The sequence below is a fragment of the Colletotrichum scovillei genome (genome assembly GCF_011075155.1).
Source record: "Colletotrichum scovillei strain TJNH1 chromosome Unknown Contig00010, whole genome shotgun sequence".
NCBI classification, from domain to species: Eukaryota; Fungi; Ascomycota; class Sordariomycetes; order Glomerellales; family Glomerellaceae; genus Colletotrichum; species Colletotrichum scovillei.
The window spans coordinates 2,253,240-2,273,031 of record NW_023336268.1 but is presented as its reverse complement, the minus strand read 5'-3'; the positions used below and the strand labels follow the sequence as shown (position 1 = coordinate 2,273,031).

The window sequence follows — 19,792 nt, the reverse complement described above, 5'->3', positions numbered from 1 at the left end:
AGTCCGCCGAGCCTTGGGAGACCGGGATAGTCTCGCGCCTCCGCCCCCAGCTCCCACCCGCGATGCCACGACAAACGGCTGATGGAGGATTCGCTAATTCTCTTGTCCTATGTAATTCCAAGACCCTATGTTCATTACCCACTTCCCACGGCGCGCCGCGCCTATGAGTGGGCTTTCGTGAACCCCACGAAGCGTGGACAGAAAAGCAAGATTGCGTGCTTGGAATGAACGCCTCCTGGCGGCGGGCGAGAAGTGAAAACTTCTGCAGTCCAGACGGGTCACGTTCAATATTTCTCGAACTCAATAAGTAGACGAGCATCGACGAGCAGTCTGGTACGTACCAAGGGGCCGAGAAAGCATTCTTCCTCTCCTTTCCTTTTCTTCTCCACCTCGGACTATCTTACTCAAGGCGATCTCTTGTCCCTCAGGGTTTCATCATCCAAAGCCAGTTGCACCTCATACTTTGTTTCTCACTCACATGTTGACGACCAAAACTGCAACCTTATATCGCACTCTCGCCGAACGAAACCCGGCCTCTTCCGTCGGACCGGACCGGACCTGGGTCTTTCTCGGGCCGCAAGCATCAACACGTGGTGATGGACGTGCTCAAGAAAATCGGAGGATGGTTTGCTCCTCCGCCGAACAAAGCGGAAGACGGCCGTGATGCGTGGCCTTCAAGGGCCTCCTTTCTTCTGGCCTCCATGGGTGGCTGTGCCGGAATGGGCAATCTCCTTCGGTACCCATCCCAGGTGTACAACAATCATGGCCTGCAGTGGTACATCCCATACCTGATGGCCGTTTTCATCGTTGCCATCCCGGTTCTCGTACTCGAGATTGCCATTGGACAGGCCTACCGTGGTGGTAGTGTTGTGGCCTACGCGAATGTCAACCAGAGACTGAAGGGGTTGGGACTATCGTTGATCTACGTTGGCTTTGTTGTCACACCATACTTCGTCGTCAACTTGGCGTGGATTATGAGCTACTTCCGACATTCCTTCACCAGCCCATTACCATGGACCAACGAGCCCGATTACTTCTTCAACCGAAAAGTCGTTGCCAACGTTGACCCAATCGAGGGCAATCTAACGGCAGATGGTACCAGCGTTTTGAATTACACCGAGTATCCCGGTACTGCCCTATTGGGAGAGACGACCGGATGGGCAGCCTTCACCTTCTTTCTCATGTATATCTCCATTTTCCGCGGCGTGGGACTTACTGGGCGAGTCGTGTACTTTACGATGGGCCTGCCTATTGTTGTCACCATTGTCCTAATTGGTAGGTCTGTATCGCTTGAGAATGCGGGTGAAGGTGTGAAGCTCTACTTCGCGACGTGGAGAGGCGACCAACTCGCAAGAGGTCAGGTCTGGCAGACAGCTTGTGGTCAGGTACGAACGCCCTTATCTACCCGTTTTATGTTGAACTTCGAGACTCTTCGCAGGGTACTCATCAAAGATGCATTTCACAGACGATGAACTGACTATTATCTAGGTCTTCTTCAGCACTGGAGTAGGATTCGGCTACTTCACGTCATATGCCTCATATAACCGACAGTATTCCAACGCAGTCATGGATTCAATCTTGATCGTCTGCAGCAATGTGCTCTTTGAGAACATCGCCGCATTTGCCGTCTTCGGTGTCGTCGGGTACCTTGGCATGCGACCGGACCCAGAGAACCCCATCGGAGGCTTCAGCGTTGGCTTCCTCACTTTACCTCAGGCAGTGGCCGAAATGCCCGGTGCCAATTTCTGGGCTGTAGCATTGTTTTTCACACTCATGGTCCTCGGCTACAGCTCAGCATTCGCCATGTTGGACGCCATCGTTACCCTGGTTATGGACACGGGAATCAAGGCTAGCAGGCCCATAGTTGTCACGACTCTTACGATTATGTCCTTCCTTCTATGCCTTCCATACTGCACGGAGTTCGGCTATTACCTGCTTACTGGCATTGACCGGTGGACGAACGATGTTGCATTAGTCTTTGTTGTCTTTGCCGAATGCATTTCATCAACAAGTGTTTACCGTTGCAAAGATGTTATCGGACAAGTTGGCAAGCCAGCTTTTGTCATCTATAACACATGCTACATCCTAGCTATGGTCCTGGGAGTGGCCATTGCCCACGCTGTGCACCCAGGAGCTGGAGCTGGTGTTGGGTTCGGTATCTTCATCGGCGGAAGTATCGCCTCAAGTTTCATTGGGAAAATCCCTGACTCCATCCCGCCAAGGTTCTGGGGAAAGAACGCATTCATCAGCAAGTTCTGGTATCTGGCCTTCTACTCTGTAAGTATTCGTCTTCAATCAAAGAGAATCAGTCTAACGTCGTTGCCCAGGGAAATCAACTTCGGAGAGATCTCAACGTAGTCATCGGCAGCGGAAAGAACTGGAACATTCCGACATTCTGGCCTGTATTACTTCGCTACATTTCAGGGCCGATCTTGGCCATCGTCTACGGCTTTTCATACCCATCATTTTATGAACTCCGCTATGATCCATTGCATATCCTAGGCTTTGCTGTCGGCCACGTCGCTTTGATCTTGATTTTGGCCGGCTTCATAGTGCCGCGCTGGTTCAACGTCTTTATCCCAGCGCATCGTCGGAACGAAGGCAAGATGGCTTACGCCCCAAACGTCACCATCGGTGCAGACGAGGCTCAAGCTATCGCCGCTGGGACAATGGAGCAAGGAAACTCGCAGACTCACTCGCATTCGGACGAGGGTGTTGGCCGAAAGGAGTCACCTACCAATGACGGCCTCATTACAGAGGAGGAACAGAAGACCGCATTATAGGGCGTGTAGCTAGTGTCGGAAAGGGTAATTCAACAAAGCGAAAGGGCGCTTAAATTTACGAAGGATGATAAACCACGTTGGTTTGCAAATTACATGACATAGAATAACGTATCTCATCACTTTTCTTGATATTTACTCGGCAGAGGTTAAATCCATCTCCGCTGGGTCCATACGACATTCCGCCTACCGACCTAGTTGCATGTCTCGACTACCTAGTGTACGTAGAAGATCAAAGGCTATTTTACCAAACCAGCTCGAAGCTCAGTGCAATTGAGTCAGGACTTATGATTCAAAATTCTTAAAACAATTGTCGATCGACGCTCGGGGCACATTGAAACATCTGAAAAGCCGGACAAGCCGAGGCTTGTTGCATTCTATGCGGAGGGGACACGGTTCGCCGGTGCGGGGAGGACGGCTAATGGACTCCAGCTAGAACTGTGAGAATCCCATGATTAAAGTGCCATGAGGATCATCTATAACTAAAGCAACTCCATACAACTCGTTGATTTTCGGAAACTAGTCAAAAAAGCATCCTTGCCTTATTCCTTCGCAAGTCAACCAAATTTGACCATGCCTCTCAGGACTAATCTCCCAGGCCATCTCGCATCTCGCGCAAATGACACCGCGCGCATAGCATCGGCGTCCGGATCTGCAGCAGACAGACGCCATGGACTTGCCGAGCTCGCTCGGAATGAAGACATCCAGTACATTGTCGGCGACTGGATGTCAGAGTACAACATGACGTCAAGGGGCGTCGCGAAGGCGACTGATCCCACAAACTCGTCTGAATTTGAGCCTTCATTTCTCGAAGCGATCGAGCCTGCGCTGCAATACATGGATTCCAGGCGGATCAAACTTGCTGTCAACGCTGGCGCAAGCGATACCAAGAAGCTACATGATGTTCTATTACAGATGATTAGCGAGAAGGGCTTGAATCTTAAAGTCGCCTGGATTGAGGGCGACGAGGTGATTGATGTTGTTAAAAAAGGGCTGAAGTCTGGAGAAGGATTTAAGAATCTGACAACGGGTACTTCACGACCCAGCCAATCCCATGGCTTATGTTGCTAGATGCTGACAAGTCTAGGCGAAAATATCAAGGACTGGCCTTACGAACCCATCTACGCTCAGGCATATCTGGGCTGCTGGGGAATAGTCGAGGCATTCAAGCAAGGGGCTCACATCGTATTGTGCGGCCGTGTAGCTGACGCTTCGCCAACCATTGCATGCGCAGCATACCATCATGGCTGGAAGCGTGATGACTACTCACAGCTGGCGCACGCACTCGTCGCAGGTCACTTCATCGAATGCACGACTTACGTGACGGGCGGAAACTTCTCTGGGTTCAAGAGCTTGCCTGGTACTTCTGTCGAGATTGGATTTCCGATAGCCAAAGTCGAGGAAACTGGCGAGTTCACCGTCTACAAGCAAGCTCGAACGGGAGGTATGGTGACTCTGGAGACGTGCAAAGCTCAGCTCCTCTACGAGATCCAAGGGCCATATTACTACAACTCGGATGTCGCGGCCATCCTGGACAACATCAAGATGACGCAGGTAGGACAGAATCAAGTGTATGTCCCCATCACAATACCCATCAAAACCCCCACTGACATCGCTACAGTCGAGTCTTCAACGTCGGTAGTATGAAGCCTCCTCCGACTACAAAGGTTGGCATCACAGCCAAAGGCGGATATCAAGCCGAAGCCCATTACTTTCTTTGCGGCCTCGATATCAAAGAGAAGGCGGCATTGTTTGAGCGTCAGCTTCGCCACGTTCTGGACGTAAAGTCCTTCTCTTGTCTCAATTTCAGCACCAACGGCTCTTGTCCAGAGAACCCCGCAAATCAAGATGCAGCAACTGTCGATCTGCGCATCTTTGCACAAGCGCGCGACCAAGCAGCGTTGTCGCCCTTGAAGTTCCTGAAACCAATCGTGGACAACATCATGCAAAGCTACCCCGGTGCAACATTCCACCTAGACACGCGACAAGCAATCCCAAAAGAATACCATGAGTACTGGGTTAGCATTCTCCCGCAGAGCGCAGCAAAGCACGTGTGCCATTTACCGTGGAAGAGTCAAAAGGTCGACATTGAGCCCCCGCGGGACACTGTGGACTTTTTGTACGATCAGCCGACGTATGAGACCAAACGCCCGATCAATGTCGCGACCTTGGGGCCAACTACAAGGGCACCACTTGGGTATGTCGTACATGCGCGGTCGGGTGACAAGGGATCCGACAGCAACGTTGGATTCTTTGTGCGAAATGCCGATGAGTGGGATTGGTTAAGGTCGGTGTTGACGGTCGGGAAGATTCGTGATTTGCTAGGAGAGGATGACAAGGGTAAACCGGTTTTCCGGTTCGAGCTCCCACATCTCCATGGTGAGTTATCCTGTCCTGCGTGCATGTGTAAAGGTCGATGGTGTCGTGATGGACTGACATGGAGAAAGCTGTGCACTTCCTATTGAAGGATCACCTCGATAGGGGCGTCTCTGCTAGCTCGTCTTATGATTTCCTCAGCAAGAACTTGGCAGAGTATCTACGATGCAAGCATGTCGACATCCCGGACAGGTTCTTGGCTCGTGGCAGAATCTGAAGGGGGAAATGGAGGTATCCTTGTGAGGCAAAGACGCCGGAAGAGGTACATATAGGTACTTTTGCGATCCAAGATGGGTTACACCGAGGATCTGCGGCGTCAGCGGTGAAATTGCGGGCTAACCTTTGACCGTAGTATGACAAGCCTCACGATGATGTGGCTGGGTGATGACTTGGTACACCACAGAAGGAAGAGTTGTGGTAAAGCGAATCATGCAAGGAGAGAAAAGAGCCGAGCTCTTTGGTTCTTCTGTAGCTTATTACCTCGCCAAAAGCCCGACGAGATGGCGTGGGTTGCCGCTTATCCTTTTCGCCGTTTGATGGCTGGGGTCGAGTTAACTTGCAAAGGTGCTTCTTGTCTCAGACATATTCTCCGGTAAACTGAACCCGGACCTTTAGATCAAACGAGACTTTGATTGTCCCTTCTGGAAGTCAAGGATCCTTGCGCAGGAACACAATCAGAGTCACATTCTTTGGATGGTGGATGGTTGAGAGAACGGAAATCGGCGGCGCAACACTGTCTTCCCTGCTGTGGCAAAGCCGACGTACGCGCCATAGGAACAAAGTTGCCATAATACCGGTTTTACCTTGGTCCGTGTGTTCATCACATCCTAGTGCTAGGTATTGACTGACGGAACATTAAGCGTACATAGGTAGTAGGTCGAAAGCCCACGTGGCACAGTCTGACGGCCGACACAGCTCGCCAGGATCCCAAACCCTAGCATTCGGAAACGGGTTGGGGTGACGCGATGATGATAGAGTGGCGGACCAGAAAAAACAGGGCTGAGGCCCAAGAGCACACTCTTTCTCAAGATTGCCAAACAAATCACCGTCTGGGATTCGCAACCGGATGCGTAGTCCACCATGCCGGAATAGGCAGTTCTTGATGCCGGTCAATCATTCCTAGGGGGCCTTAGGGGCGGAATCCCCAACCCAACCCAACCGCCGGACCACTCACTCCATGAATCCACGTCTCCGGAGCGGCTGCTCCACTTCGCGCCGGGAGCTCGGGGGGTCTAAAAGATGTCCCACTGATCTCCTTTGCTTCTCGGGATGCTGCAGCCTGTAAGCCTGCAAAGCCACCACGGCTACCAAGGTGCTTTGACAGGACCCCTCCCTTGCTGTGCCACTGTTCCTGGAGTGCGTGAGAGTGAGTGAGTGAAAGAGTACCTCATAGCTTATCGGAGACTACTTGGCAAGCTTGGGCAGACATGGCGCTGTCTGTCAGGTATCACAATAGGATCAGCCCCTGGTGAGACGCCACGGCCATGAGTCTCCGAAACGTCATTTGTGGGTTTGCTTACTTACTTTAGGCATGGGATTCCCACTCTCCAGTCAGACTCATGATCTTGTTCAAGACCATCTCTACCGAAGTTCGCGGGAAAACTGACCTTTTTCCGGTTGCCATCCACCAGCACCTCGAATTCAATAAGTGCCACCGTTCTATTACGCCAGCTTCTCTTTCATGCTTCGAAGTAATCGGCCTCAGCACTATTCACCTCAATATCTAACCACTAAACATCAACATCATGACGAGACTCAGCGACGCGATCAAGGATGACCATCGGAAGATCGAGCAGGCATATCGATATATCCTCACATCAACCACTCTAGAAGACAAAGTCCGATGGAGGAATGAGCTCAGTCTCGAACTGGCAAGGCATTGCATCAGCGAGGAACAAGTCCTCCTTCCAATCCTCACAGATCGACTGGCCGATGGCGAGTCTCGTAGCGCCAGGAATCACACGGATCGCGAAAGCGTAAGTTTGGCATTGTCGCCCACCCATAGTCGCAACGGCAAATTGACCGGTCATTTCAGTTGAAGGGAAAGATTTGCCGCCTTCAAGCGATTCCAGTCGACGATGACAGCTTCGAAACCGAGTTAAAGGCTCTCTGGGTAGACCTGGCAGCCCACGTCCGCGATACCGACAACCAGGACGTGGCCCGGCTGGAAGAGTGCCTCACCATGACCGAGTCCGAGGAGCTAGCGAGGCAATTTCGGCTCACAATGTCCATGGCTCCGACGCGGAGTAACCCCTCGCCTGATCGCGGTCCGCCGTCTCAGCAGATCACAGACTTCCTCGCCACCGAAACTGGGCCTTGATTGCGCATGGCCCGGTTTTGCGGGGTTGGTGAGGAGGGAATTCTGGGGAAGTATGGGTGAGACGCCTCATGATATACGGCATTATGACGGAGCAAGACCCTAGTGGGCACAGTAGATATCAATCATTACGGGGTTCTTTCAGTATGGTAGTTGCACTCAAGATCACAGCCTGAATTTTAATATTCTGAGTACATCTCTCTTCTGACCTCGCATGTAACGAAACACACGATAAGCTTGGAACCGACCGACCCGGAGCCGAGCAACTCCGGGTGGGCCCGGTCGGTGTCAACCACGCCGAGTTTGCCCCGGTATGTCTTTGTCACTTTCACGTCATAAGACCACGACTTGCAGCACACCAGTGTCATATCCATCTGTCTTCCAACTTTGCAGTCCATTTTCTCCTCTGTAATCTTGTTGCGTCGGTACTCTTACCTTGCGGAGCTAGTGAAGGTAGTAGTGACTACGGCATCAGTAGCCGCCGGAGTCAACTCCGTTAGAGACCAAAACTGCCAATGCATGACATGTGCCATCACTCTCTTGGTTCATGCTTGGTTGTTGATCATGCTTTGGCAATGCGCGCCAAAGCCGAATACTCCATTGCGCCTGTAGCCCACAGCTTCCAAAAACCTGATTTAGCTCTGAACGTATGCAAGTTCATCACATGTGAGAGCATTCGCTCCACTTTACCATCACAAGGTGGTTTGAGCCTGAGTCAAAGATGCACTTTCTTAAAACTTGATTGGAATCGCTGTTACCCATCCGGCCGAGAACTTACATCAGAATTTCCCAATATGCAGTCTTGAGAGGCGAACTCCCCATCCCCCGCAAGACTTTCGGTGGTCGGCAAGACAAGCGGAGATCTAGTGCCCTTGGCCTCTGGAGTTGTTGATTTCCGTCATGTTATTTAAGCTGATTCCCCATGCTACGGCCATGAAATCCTACGGAACCCTCATTTACGAATCTTTGAAGCCAGCCCACAAGATTCCAACTCATCAATAAATATTCAAGATGTCGTACAATGAGTACGATCTACGAGACAAATACCCAACCCGCCGCCGGCACCACTCACCAGCCTACTCCGACTTGAGCGTCGGAAGTCCAGAGTACAGCCCGACAAGAGACGCCGGCGCTGTCCACGTCGCACACAAGCACTACGAGTCTCCTGATCGCAGAGGCCGCGTGGAAGTCTACGAAGAAAATAGATACAGACCAAGAACTAGAGACTACCACTATGAAGAGAGGCGTCCGCGATCGCGACCAAGATCCGAGGTCTACGACCACGACCGCGACCGCAGTCATCACAGCTACGGGCATGGACACCATCGCCACCACCGCCACACACAGAGCAGAAGCAAACGGAGGCACTCCACCTCCGGGCCCAATTGGGGTCAGGCCGCTGTCGCAGCTGCTAGTGCCGGTATCATTGAGGCGGGTCTGGCGCGGCATGACAGGGACCGAACGGCAAGAGTCGTGACGGCGGCGGCGGGAGCCGGGGTGATTGACGCCGTCGCTGGGAAGCATGGAGAGAAGCCGTCTAGAACGTGGGAGAATGTCGTTGGTAGCACAGTGGGCGGGTTGGTTGTTGATCGTATGGCTCATGGATCGGGACGCCGGCGTTGAGTGCACAACGAGGGATGCTGGAGGCCCGGAGTAGCGCTCGCGTTGAGCAATGAACCTGATTTGGTCACCACCTTCGTGATGTTGAAGGTACGCAATGCTTGCTCAAGCTTTCCTAGATCGTATCAAGTTTAGCAATTGTTCTACGATGAGTGTTCTTTATCCTAGTCTTCGGAAACAGTCCCGAATTCCCAGCTCACGATCTCCGGAGTCCGCAACTGGCCACCATCCGATCCATGTCGGTAAGACCAACAAGAGGTCCTCCCATTTGATTCCTGCCGGTGGGTGTCGGTGTCATTGGCCAGAACACTACTTACTTGAGACTAAGGGCGGCTTGTTACAACACTATCGCCAAGCGATTCGCGGAGGATAAATGAGCTTAATCTAAATGCCGGATGAACTGGCCCCGCCAAGCTAGCATTGGCACCTTTATTCCATTGTCAGTCTCACTTAGCGATGCAATCCGTTCTTGCCACCACCTCATGACCTTCCGCTCGTGGGATGCCGGAAGGGGTCGCCCCGTACTCGCCGGTCTGGAACGTCGTCGCGGTTGAGAGAGTCGTAAAGTCCGTTATGGACCATGTTCACGGCAGATTCGATATAAAATGATGAATGACCTCCCTTTCTCATGACCTGCGTGGTGCCCATTTGGATACTTGATGCTAAAGGGAAAGCACAACCTCTACAACATGAAGCTTCTCGGTCTCCTCGCTGCCGCCGGCCTCTGCCAGGCTCACACCATTTTCGTCTCCCTCGAGGCCGATGGCGTCGACAGCGGTGTCTCTCAAGGCATCCGTACTCCGGAGTACGACGGTCCTCAGACCGACGTCACGTCCCAGTACATCGCCTGCAACGGTGATCCAAACCCGACAAAGTCAACCGACAAAGTCATCACCGTGACAGCTGGTTCAACAGTGACAGCCGTCTGGCGCCACACCCTGACCAGCGGACCCGAGGACGTCATGGACGCCAGCCACAAGGGGCCAACTCTTGCCTACATGAAGAAGGTCACCGACGCCAAGACCGATCCCGGTACTGGCGCGGGATGGTTCAAGATTCAAGAGGACGGTCTGAGCAGTGGTGTCTGGGGAACGGAGCGCGTCATTGGTAATGCTGGGAAGCAGGCTATTACTATTCCCAAGTGTATTGCCAACGGACAGTACCTTCTCAGAGCTGAGATGATTGCCTTGCACGGCGCCAGCTCCTACCCGGGTGCACAACTGTACATGGAGTGTGCTCAAATCAATGTCGTTGGCGGGACTGCGGCCAAGAGCCCTTCGACCGTCAGCTTCCCCGGTGCTTACAAGGTATGTTGTTGAATAATTGTCATTAAGTCACATAATTTGCACTGTTTACTGACTATAGTTTCAGGGATCCGATCCCGGCATCACCATCAACATCTACTACCCCGTCGTCACGAACTACACAATTCCAGGACCCGCGAAGTTCGCTTGTTAAGTCTCAAGATTTGCTTTTAGCGGTTTTGGTGCATCAGTATCATCAGTGATATGGATGAACTCTTTGATGGTTGGAGATGGAGATTAATTTCATGTACATATTACCCAAGAAATCAAACTTGTACAAACTGTGAAACGTCGATGTTTACCAGACCTTCCATTACCTGAGGGTCTATTCTCTAGTAGTTGTGTAATCGGCATCAACTCCTTCTGTTTATTGAATTTCATCGCGTAGAGCTTGCAGTCAAATTAAGAGCTTTTCTCATCCCTGGACACACCCCCTGACACCACGCATAATGCTCATTGTTGATCAAAATCGGAGCGTCCTCTAGTCCAAAACCCTCGCCATCCTCAAACCACAGTAGACTGGCAATGCTTTGACTCTGCCTCTCAACGTAGACAGAATCCAGGTCGCTTTGGTCCAAAAGGCTCTTTACCATGAGAGAAGGATCCCATAGTTGCACCTGGTCTAGCCTCCAATCTGCCGCCTCTGCTTGAGCAGCCTGCATCACAGCCTTCAACGCAGCAGCTTGCTCTGCATAATCTTCCATCGGTATCATGATGTTTCCATCGCGTGACTTGTTCGCAGTCTCGTCTCCTTCTACCACAAGGCGGAGAATGTAAAGAACATTCTTATCATCTGCACCCTCAATGCTATGATGATCTGGGTGACTGTAGTAGCGACGAACCCAGGTAGCCCAGACCTGTTTCCCAGGCACTCCAGCGATTGCTCCCTTTATCACTGCCTTTTTACCAAAGATCTGCTTGGTGGCGAAGTCTTCTTTGCGAATGTGCCATAACATGTGATCCAAGTCTGGTAGAATAACCACTCGCTTGCATGACAGACTCGGTGTGGCCATGTCATTTTGTATCATGTCCTTGTCCCTGAGGCACAAGCTCTCTAGATGCGATTCGAAGATCGGGTGCGAAGTCGCAGGTATCTTCAACATTACAGGCGGCAATACCAGATGCCCGTTGATTGGGTTTGGTGTCCATCCCATCTTGGTATAATACTCCTTTCCTATGTCTGAGTACAAGACACTTCCAATGGCCTTTCCATCCTCGGACTGCCAACCGCGCAGAACCGTCGCCAACTCCTTCATGTGACGAGCTGCGTAGCCGCGGCCGCGAAACTTTTCTGAACAGAAGACGCTGGCGATTCCATGTATGATAACCTCCGTCATATTTCCCATGCTATCGCTTACGAGACACCGTTTGCGGAAGGTTTCGCATGAACAAAAGACGTCCCGCTCGTTTGGTGGCCGGCTTTTGTCAACGAGAACCCAGGTGGTCATGCCTCCGTCTCTTGCAAGTGGAACTGTGGTGAGGTACGCGGACTCGAGGATGTACAAGGGCAGAGTCAAAGAATCTTTCCATTCATCAGCCGCAATTGTCCATATCTGGATGCATTCTTCGGGTGTAGGATGGGCGAGGTGTAGATCTGGGGAGGAGGAGCTAGCGATTGCGACTTTTGACTCCGCCCGTGTACTTGTTAAGGAAGCCATTATTTGTCTCAAGAAACGATGTGGCCGATTGACGTTCAATTTGAGGTGATTTCAAGTCATTGGAAGCTTAAAGTTATTCCACAAGTTTAAAGTGAACTTGCGCTAACAAGACAGCGGCTAAAGCCCTGAATAGTGTTATGACCCCCCTGCATATTGCACACTTTGATGAGCGGGGCACCCCGAAAGTTGCTGTTATTACCCGAATTCGTGATCAAGACAATGCGTGCTTTCATCAGCGATAGCAGTGACGGAAAGTTTGCTGGCATGTCACTTGACGTTGACAAGATAGTCTGAGGTTTTAAATCTTCAAAATTTACCAGTCTATTCACAGGTAATGAGTTCTAAACTGAATCTACAGATGAACTGAATCGAGCTTTTCATACACAATATCCCCGCGCTCAGTGGCGGTGGGGAGCTCTTCCAAGACGCATGGGTCTGCTGCGAGCGTGCCGTCTGGCATGCGCAGCAGCCGGGGCCGTACTGGAGTTGGAGACAGGGCACGAGGTGTACATGACACCGCGGCCGTTGGTACCAACATAGACAACGTTGGCCTCGTTGGCGGAACCAACAAGAGCAGCGCCGTCGAGAGCGCCGAAGCTGTAGGTGCCCTGGAGGTCAACCCACGAAGCACCGAGATCGGCGCTGGCGTAGAGCTTCTTGCCGTCGGCGGCCTCGCCAAAGACGTACAGGTTCCAGGCGCTGCCTTCGCCCTTGCCGACGGAGACGGCGTGGGCGTTGGAAGGGCCGGAGATGGAGGTGAAGGTCTTGCCAAAGTCGGTGCTGTGGAAGACGCCCGAGTTGGTGGAGACGAACAGCTCGCCGGCTGTGGCAGGGTGGGCGGCGATGAAGCGGATTTCAGTAACATTGCCCAGGGGAGACTCGGTGAAGGTGGCTGCACCGTCGGTGGAGACGTAGAAGGTGGCCTTGGAACCGGCGTAGAAGACGTCGTTCTTCTTCTTGTCGCTGGCGATGACGCTGCTCGCGGGGAGGGTGCTGTTCTCGGGCTTGCCTGCGTTGCGGATGACCTGGACGCCCTCGCTCTTGGAGGACCAGAGAATGACATCGCCGTCGGCGGAGTAGGCAACGGAGCCGTCGGTGATGGTGTTGCCGGTGGAGTTCACAACGGACCAGGTCTCACCGCCGTCGGTGCTGAGGGCAAGCTGAGGAGAATCGGTGGCCTTACCGATGCGAGCAACCTTGTTGGGGCTGTTGCCGGCAAAGTCAACATCGACACTGCTGGCCCACCAAGGGTTCGTCCAGGCCGATTGAGGGGCCTTGTCGACGTCGGCGGCGGTCTTGTAGGTGAAGCCGTTGTTGTCAAGAGTCGCGAAGAAGAGCTCGGGGCCCTCAGCGGCACTGGCCAAGGCACCGACCGCCATCTCCTCGATGCCGGAAGCAAGACTCTGGATGGTGATGGTCTTGTTCTTGTCCCAGTTGGTCAGGTCGTTGCTACCGTACAGGGTAAGGCCGGTGCCGTAGAAGAACTTGTCGCTGTTGGTGGGGTCAATTGAAAGGGACTCAATCATCCAGCCGAGCTTCTTGGTGTCGATGTCGAGGAAGTTGGTCTCGATCCAGGGAGCGTTGGGCGCGCTGATGGTGTACTGCGGCGCGACCTTGCCATCGGCACCGTAGCCCCAGATTCTCTTCCAGGTCGCACCGGAGTCAGTGGAGCGGAAAAGGATGGCATCGGGGTACCAGCTGTTCAGGGTCGCGACAACGATCGTTCCAGGCTTTTGCATATCGACACCGAGTCCACCGAAGCCGTAGTAGAGATCGCTGCCAGTGGTAGGGGTGATGTCGGTCCACTTGCTCGTCGTAAGGTCATACTTCCAGACACCACCCTGGGTGCCATCGTAGGGGCCGGTTCCATCGGAGTAGGTGAAGTAAATGACCTTCTCGGCGGGTTGAAGCACAGCCTTGTGAGGGAAGAACTTCTTGGGCTGGCCATCGACGGGGCCCCAGGTGGCACCGGCGTCAGTGCTGACGTAGACGGACGCAGTAGTGTTGTCGGCGGTTCCAACAAAGATTCTCGAGGTCGCACCGTTGACGACGTCGGAGGTCTCGTCGAAGGTGACGAAGGTCAGACCTTGAAGGTCACCATTGTAGGCATCGCTCGCGGCGCCGGGGCGGAAAGTACCGACGGCCTCGAAAGTAGAGACCTTGGAGAAAGTCGCACCTAACCAATTATGCTCTGTCAGAAAACCGAATCGAGGGTAAGGTAGATCGTGAGTGGGATTCTGCTCACCAGCGTCTGTGCTCTTCCACAAACCGTTGCCGCTGCGGGCACCAAAGAAGATAATCTCCGAGTTCTTGGGGTCGACAGCCAACCGCTCACCCATTCCACGGCCGGGCATGTTGCCGCCGACCTTGAAGGGAAGAGTGGTGGTCTCCCAGGTCTCTCCCTTGTCGGAGCTGCGTGCGAACGTTCCATTCTTGGGGTCCCTGCTGTGGTTTAGCTTCGATGCGGGATAGCAAACTGAGTTGCAGAGCAGTGCTTACCAGTCGTTCGTGTACATGCCAGTAGCAATGTAGACCTTGTTCGCATCCTGGGCGTCAACCGCAAGAGCGTCGATGCCCCATCGGTTCCAGTTGGCGTCATCGGCAAATCCGTTGGCGTCGGTGATGGGGGTCCATGAGTCGTCGGCGTTCAGTCTGTAAAGACCTCCAATGTCTGTGCGAGCGTATGCGACTCCCTTCTCGGTCGGGTGGAAGACGATGGACGGCACGAAGCCGCCACCGCCTCCGGTGTGGACGTTCTTCCACGAGCAAGCGGCGCGGACGGACGCCGCGGCCGCCAAAATAAGACCGGCGCTTCTCATGATCGGATGTTGTGGGCTAGGTCACTCGAAACTTGAAAGAATGGTGAATCGTAGATGGACCAGCCAGGTGAAAAGAATGTTTGATGCTGTTAGAAAAAGAGTGAATGTCGCGAAAGCGAACGTGGTGAGAAAAAGAGAGTAACTGAATCAAAAGATAGACAGACAAGAAAGTCATTCAAAAATGCTCCATAGGGGACCTTCAACTATTTACATCACTGCCAGTTTACCCCCTCGGCTCGGTCAGGACAACCATACTTGGTTAGTAAACAGGATACATGAGCCGAATAGGCGCGAACTTCCTTCTTCGCGATGCACTACCAGGGGCAGAGCTTCTGGAATAGATTGAAGGTATCCCCACGAAAGTTTAAACCCAAGAAAGTTATGGGCAGAATGCCGAAACCGAGTGATTAACGCGGCCCGCCCGATTCACCCAGCAATCAGAAGCATCCGGTTACAGCAAGACGACATGGTTGTCGGCTCCATCAGCAACCCAATAATCCACCAGTGACTGCTCGGGTTGGCGAAGAATGAGGTAAAGTGAGGCAATTAGCTTATAACACGTGCGGCCATGCCATCCCGGAGGTTGAAGAGGGTTGAAAATCTTAGCCAATTACGCTGTATTTGCGTTGTGCTAGTGTGTCAAGTTGAGCTGGAGCTCCTTGGGACCTTTGATTAAGGGGTCAATGGGACAAACCAGCTCGTCGGTTTTCAGATATTAGCGAGCTACATCCCTGTCCCTCCAGAGGCTGAGCTCAACCTGACGAACTTATGTAAGCGGGTTTTCAGTAATTTTATGACCGAAAGAAGAGTCAGTTGCCTTTCGCGGCTCAATGTGGTAGTTGTCTAATTGATTGTCGGACACTTATTCGAAACTTGAGCAGACTTTCTACAAGAATCTAGCTTACATGCCCAACTCAACAGTGAGGGGCCTTTGCGAAGGCAAAGAGTCCGGAGTCTAGTCAATCTGACTTCTATCGTAGAAGTTACTTTACCTAGTTTAGTCGCAAAAGTGGAACATTCTCATGTCCCTTCCGAATAATAACCTCCAGCAATCTTACTAAACTAAGTGCATACAATGAGGGTAGAAAACCAAGACCCTATCGCTTGATGATTCGGATCATATATCGGATCAAACTTACAACTAATAAACTCTCGCGATCGATGCGGCAAAAAATCTCGGACCTCTACGACCCTACGTGAATGAGTAGCGAAGGAGATTGACCCACAGGTTGTTCGCCTCAGCGGACCAAGCCTTCCGTACTCTAGAGCGAACTGACCTCAAGTGCGTCACTAGCTGGAGTCGTGGTAAACAGCCGACAGGGAAGACTTCCATCTCTCCTTTACGGACCAAAGTTTCATCAGACCCGACATCGAGGCTTCACAGGTAGTCGGGTATCTTTTATACCGGTCAACCGTGCCGGAAGTGAATGAATTGAGACAAACTTATTTTTTTATGTGCTCATTCCTGCCTCTATGCATTTTAAACCCGCGGAAGGTTGTATTGTTGTTTGGCGTTCACACAAAATGCATCGGCTGGTTGGCTATCTTTGACGAGCTTGCTTAAAGTTAGCAATGCAAGCAAAAAGCAATGCCAGCGCTGATCTTGTCTATTTCTTCATTCACCTATGTTGTCAGCGAGGCAAGGCCTTGTTTACGCTGACCAATATTTGCGTCTAGTGGGACACGGTGATCATGGCTACAGCAGCATTGGTGTCAAGATCCAAAAAGGTCATGCCTCCATGCATAATATGCCAAAACTCCTGTCACTCCCTTTCATATGACTAACCCACATGCGTAGTTTCTTTCTTTTATCCGAGAATTTTCGCAATTGACCTTTCAGGCATCGTCTTGACGTTGAACCAGATCGACGCTAACATGATCATTTGAGATTTTGGTCCACCAACACATCTAGCAACTCGACTTCACAAGGTTCGGCGGATCGTGAAACAATCCAGCTTGCTGTCTCTGCTTAGTTTAGTCCAGGTAGGCGGTTCTCGGTCTGCAGCTTACTGGCCTACCTAAACTCAGAATGGATCGTTGACATCATGTTCCGTCCAGAACTGGGCTAAATTCGCAAGACTCTGTCGGCAACAGCCGCCAAAATACCAGATTGGGCCTGCAGGTCGTCCTGAAGTCTGTCGTTCGATCTATCACCTGCGTCTAGGCCGTCAAGGTTCGGACGAGCGACCCTCTGAACCTCGCCCGACTCTCCCCTGAGCAAGCAGTCAAAAGTCAAATTCTGGCTAGCGTCATGTTTACATCCCCGCAAGCTCCCGTTGCCCACGTTTCCATCCCTGGAGATCTTGGAAAAATATGTCCCTGAACCATTCTTCATTGTTCACGAAATACTAAAAAAGGGTCCAAGCAGTAAGCCGCTGTCTGACCAGAGGACCCTAAGAACGGTGGTCATCGGTGTAAGCCCCAATTTCTGCGGTGGTGCAGTCTGTTCACGCGCTAATGCAAACAAACTTAGCCAGGAACGCAATAGACTATGTCTAGCGTGGACAAAATCAGCGTGATCTTCTAGCGCCCGCCTCCAGTCTAGCTGAACATGGACTTTAGCTCTCGTAAACACTCGCGACAGGATCTATTCCGGGCAAAGCTCACAGCGTCCGGTGGGATGGGGATCGGATGAGGGAAACATGTCACACGATTATAAGTGTCTTGTCAGTCCTATTCACTTCCAAATGTTGTCTATCAACCTCCAAGTCTCACGGGTCGACAGTTCACTCTCTTTTTCAACTAACTTTTTTATACTTTCTTTTCAAAATGCGTGTCACTTACGCCGTTTCCACATTCATTACCATATTGGGCCTGACCCATGCCGCCCCGGCTGACGAGGAGGCACGATTCCATGCCGAGCACAAGCGCCAGCTCGGCACCAGCGCAGGAAGTCTTGGAAAGGATGCTACCTTCGACTATGTCATCGTTGGCGGTGGTACTGCTGGTCTTGTGATGGCCAACAGACTGAGCGCCAACCCCGATGTTACCGTAGCTGTGATTGAGGCCGGCACGTTCTACGAGATCACCAACCTTCTCATCGGCCAAACACCCGCTGGAGATACTCTTTTCGCTGGTGCTAGTCCTCTTGACACCAACCCTCTCGTGGACTGGAACTTCATCACGCAGCCGCAAACCGGTGCCAATAACCGCAAAATTCACTACGCTCGTGGCAAGTGTCTCGGTGGAAGGTAAGTTCCCAAGTCCTGAACTTCCATCTTGAGAAAGAGCTCTAACGCAATAACAGTTCCGCTCGCAACTTCATGATCTACCAGCGCGGTACCAAGCAGTCCTACCAGAAGTGGGCAGATGCCATCGGCGATGATAGCTACACCTGGGATTCCCTTCTTCCGTACTTCAAGAAGAGTGTCAAGTTTACCCCGCCCGGCCCTACTCGCTTCCCCAACGCCAGTGCAGAGTACAACCTTGACGCTTTCGATGCTGGCGGAGGACCCCTTGACGTCTCCTACGCCAACTACGCCCAGCCTTTCAGCACTTACCTCGAGCCCTCCCTCAACGAGATCGGCATTCCCCAGGCCCAGGACTTCAACAGCGGTGAGCTTATGGGTGCTCAGTACTGCTCCGACACTATCCAGCCTAGCAAGCAGCAGCGCGAGTCCAGTCAGACCTCTTTCCTCAACGAAGCCATTGGCCGCAAGAACCTCAAGGTCTACCAGCTGTCTCTGGCCAAGAAGATTCTCTTTGACAGCAACAAGAAGGCGACTGGGGTTGTTCTCACTTCCAATGCTGGCATCACCACCTACACCCTCAAGGCCAACAAGGAGGTCATCCTGTCCGCCGGTGCCTTCCAGAGCCCCCAGCTTCTCATGGTCTCTGGTGTTGGCCCTAAGGACCAGCTCAACAAGTTCAAGATCCCCATCGTCGCTGAGCGCCCTGGTGTCGGCCAAAACATGGAGGACCACGTCTTCTTCGGTCCCACATGGCGCGTCAAGGTCCAGACTCTGACCCGTCTGGCCAACGACCTCATCTACACTGCTGCCCAGTTCGCCTTCGACTACTCCATCCGCAAGATCGGTCCCCTCACCAACCCCGTCTGCGACTTCCTCGGCTGGGAGAAGACCCCTCGCGATCTCATCTCCTCTGATACTGCTGCCATCCTCGACAGCAACTTCCCTGCTGATTGGCCCGAGATCGAGTACCTCACCGCCCCTGGCTACGTTGGCGACTTCTCCAACCTTCTCCTCACGCAGCCCAAGGACGGCTACCAGTACGCCACCATTCTCGGAGGTCTCGTTGCTCCCATGTCCAAGGGCACCGTCACCCTCGCCTCCGCCGATACCAAGGACCTGCCTCTCATCGACCCCAAGTGGCTCACCGACCCCACTGACGTTGCCGTCGCCGTTGCCACCTTCAAGCGCCTGCGCCAGGCCTTTGCCAGTAATGCCATGAAGCCCGTCTTGGCCGATAACAAGGAGTACTTCCCCGGTCCCAAGGTCGAGACCGACACCCAGATCCTCCAGAACATTCGCAACACGGTCATGACTATCTGGCACGCCAGCTGCACGTGCCGTATGGGCAAGTCTGATGACCCCATGGCTGTTGTCGACAAGGATGCCAAGGTCATTGGTGTCAGTGGTCTGAGAGTCGTTGATGCTAGCAGCTTTGCGCTCCTGCCTCCTGGTCACCCCCAGAGCACTGTCTATGTCTTGGCCGAGAAGATCTCTGCCCAGATCTTGGCCGGCTACTAAATACACAGTTGACTTTTGTCCTCAAGAGTCGAGGGATTTGCACATAGATGAGATAATGTCTTTTGGGAGAAGCGATACATACCACAAGTGACACTGAACACTCTAATGTAATAGATGTCTGTAATTATATTGAAATTCATGACGAAAACCTTTCATGTTTAATAACAAACCCTACACACGTTGTTGAGGGACTATTCTTGCTTGCACAC

The 19,792-nt window shown here is 52.5% G+C and overlaps 7 protein-coding genes across 7 annotated transcripts; 6 read left to right on the top strand and 1 right to left on the bottom strand.

Moving 5' to 3' along the window:
• Positions 1-596: 596 nt before the first annotated feature.
• On the top strand, positions 597-2,783 carry HER10_EVM0010579 (Sodium:neurotransmitter symporter family protein; the record flags this gene model as incomplete). Its single annotated transcript, XM_035480035.1, has 4 exons — positions 597-818; positions 849-1,439; positions 1,489-2,277; positions 2,328-2,783. 4 exons carry the CDS (start codon positions 597-599, stop codon positions 2,781-2,783), a joined length of 2,058 nt encoding a protein of 685 aa, XP_035328443.1.
• A 570-nt stretch (positions 2,784-3,353) lies between these two features.
• HER10_EVM0012022 (uncharacterized protein) lies at positions 3,354-5,373 on the top strand (the record flags this gene model as incomplete). Its single annotated transcript, XM_035481426.1, has 4 exons — positions 3,354-3,810; positions 3,868-4,351; positions 4,402-5,159; positions 5,228-5,373. The coding sequence occupies 4 exons, from the start codon at positions 3,354-3,356 to the stop codon at positions 5,371-5,373; spliced, it is 1,845 nt and encodes a 614-aa protein (XP_035328571.1).
• A 961-nt stretch (positions 5,374-6,334) lies between these two features.
• On the top strand, positions 6,335-7,826 carry HER10_EVM0002634 (HHE domain-containing protein). The gene is made up of 2 exons (XM_035472338.1): positions 6,335-7,132; positions 7,192-7,826. The coding sequence occupies exons 1-2, from the start codon at positions 6,902-6,904 to the stop codon at positions 7,474-7,476; spliced, it is 516 nt and encodes a 171-aa protein (XP_035327711.1). The 5' UTR covers positions 6,335-6,901; the 3' UTR covers positions 7,477-7,826.
• A 429-nt stretch (positions 7,827-8,255) lies between these two features.
• HER10_EVM0005955 (uncharacterized protein) lies at positions 8,256-9,707 on the top strand. Its single transcript, XM_035475556.1, has one exon. It carries the CDS (start codon positions 8,485-8,487, stop codon positions 9,094-9,096), a length of 612 nt encoding a protein of 203 aa, XP_035328042.1. The 5' UTR covers positions 8,256-8,484; the 3' UTR covers positions 9,097-9,707.
• A 75-nt stretch (positions 9,708-9,782) lies between these two features.
• HER10_EVM0001335 (glycosyl hydrolase family 61) lies at positions 9,783-11,529 on the top strand (the record flags this gene model as incomplete). Its single annotated transcript, XM_035471086.1, has 3 exons — positions 9,783-10,400; positions 10,465-10,538; positions 11,469-11,529. 3 exons carry the CDS (start codon positions 9,783-9,785, stop codon positions 11,527-11,529), a joined length of 753 nt encoding a protein of 250 aa, XP_035327594.1.
• Positions 11,530-11,649: 120 nt separating this feature from the next.
• Positions 11,650-14,989, bottom strand: HER10_EVM0008899 (fungal cellulose binding domain-containing protein; the record flags this gene model as incomplete). The annotated part of the gene is made up of 4 exons (XM_035478405.1): positions 14,555-14,989; positions 14,301-14,497; positions 12,588-14,231; positions 11,650-11,702 (listed from the first exon to the last, which is right to left on the bottom strand). The coding sequence occupies exons 1-4, from the start codon at positions 14,872-14,874 to the stop codon at positions 11,650-11,652; spliced, it is 2,214 nt and encodes a 737-aa protein (XP_035328298.1). The 5' UTR covers positions 14,875-14,989.
• A 2,495-nt stretch (positions 14,990-17,484) lies between these two features.
• HER10_EVM0008373 (GMC oxidoreductase) lies at positions 17,485-19,763 on the top strand. Its single transcript, XM_035477898.1, has 2 exons — positions 17,485-18,065; positions 18,122-19,763. Exons 1-2 carry the CDS (start codon positions 17,506-17,508, stop codon positions 19,581-19,583), a joined length of 2,022 nt encoding a protein of 673 aa, XP_035328256.1. The 5' UTR covers positions 17,485-17,505; the 3' UTR covers positions 19,584-19,763.
• Positions 19,764-19,792: the final 29 nt, after the last annotated feature.

Coding starts and splice junctions, on each gene's coding strand:
- HER10_EVM0005955 (XM_035475556.1), top strand. CDS start 8,485: ATGTCGTACAATGAGTACGATCTACGAGACAAATACCCAACCCGCCGC.
- HER10_EVM0002634 (XM_035472338.1), top strand. CDS start 6,902: ATGACGAGACTCAGCGACGCGATCAAGGATGACCATCGGAAGATCGAG. Junction 7,133..7,191: donor ATCACACGGATCGCGAAAGC/GTAAGTTTGGCA, acceptor CGGTCATTTCAG/TTGAAGGGAAAGATTTGCCG.
- HER10_EVM0008373 (XM_035477898.1), top strand. CDS start 17,506: ATGAGGGAAACATGTCACACGATTATAAGTGTCTTGTCAGTCCTATTC. Junction 18,066..18,121: donor GGCAAGTGTCTCGGTGGAAG/GTAAGTTCCCAA, acceptor ACGCAATAACAG/TTCCGCTCGCAACTTCATGA.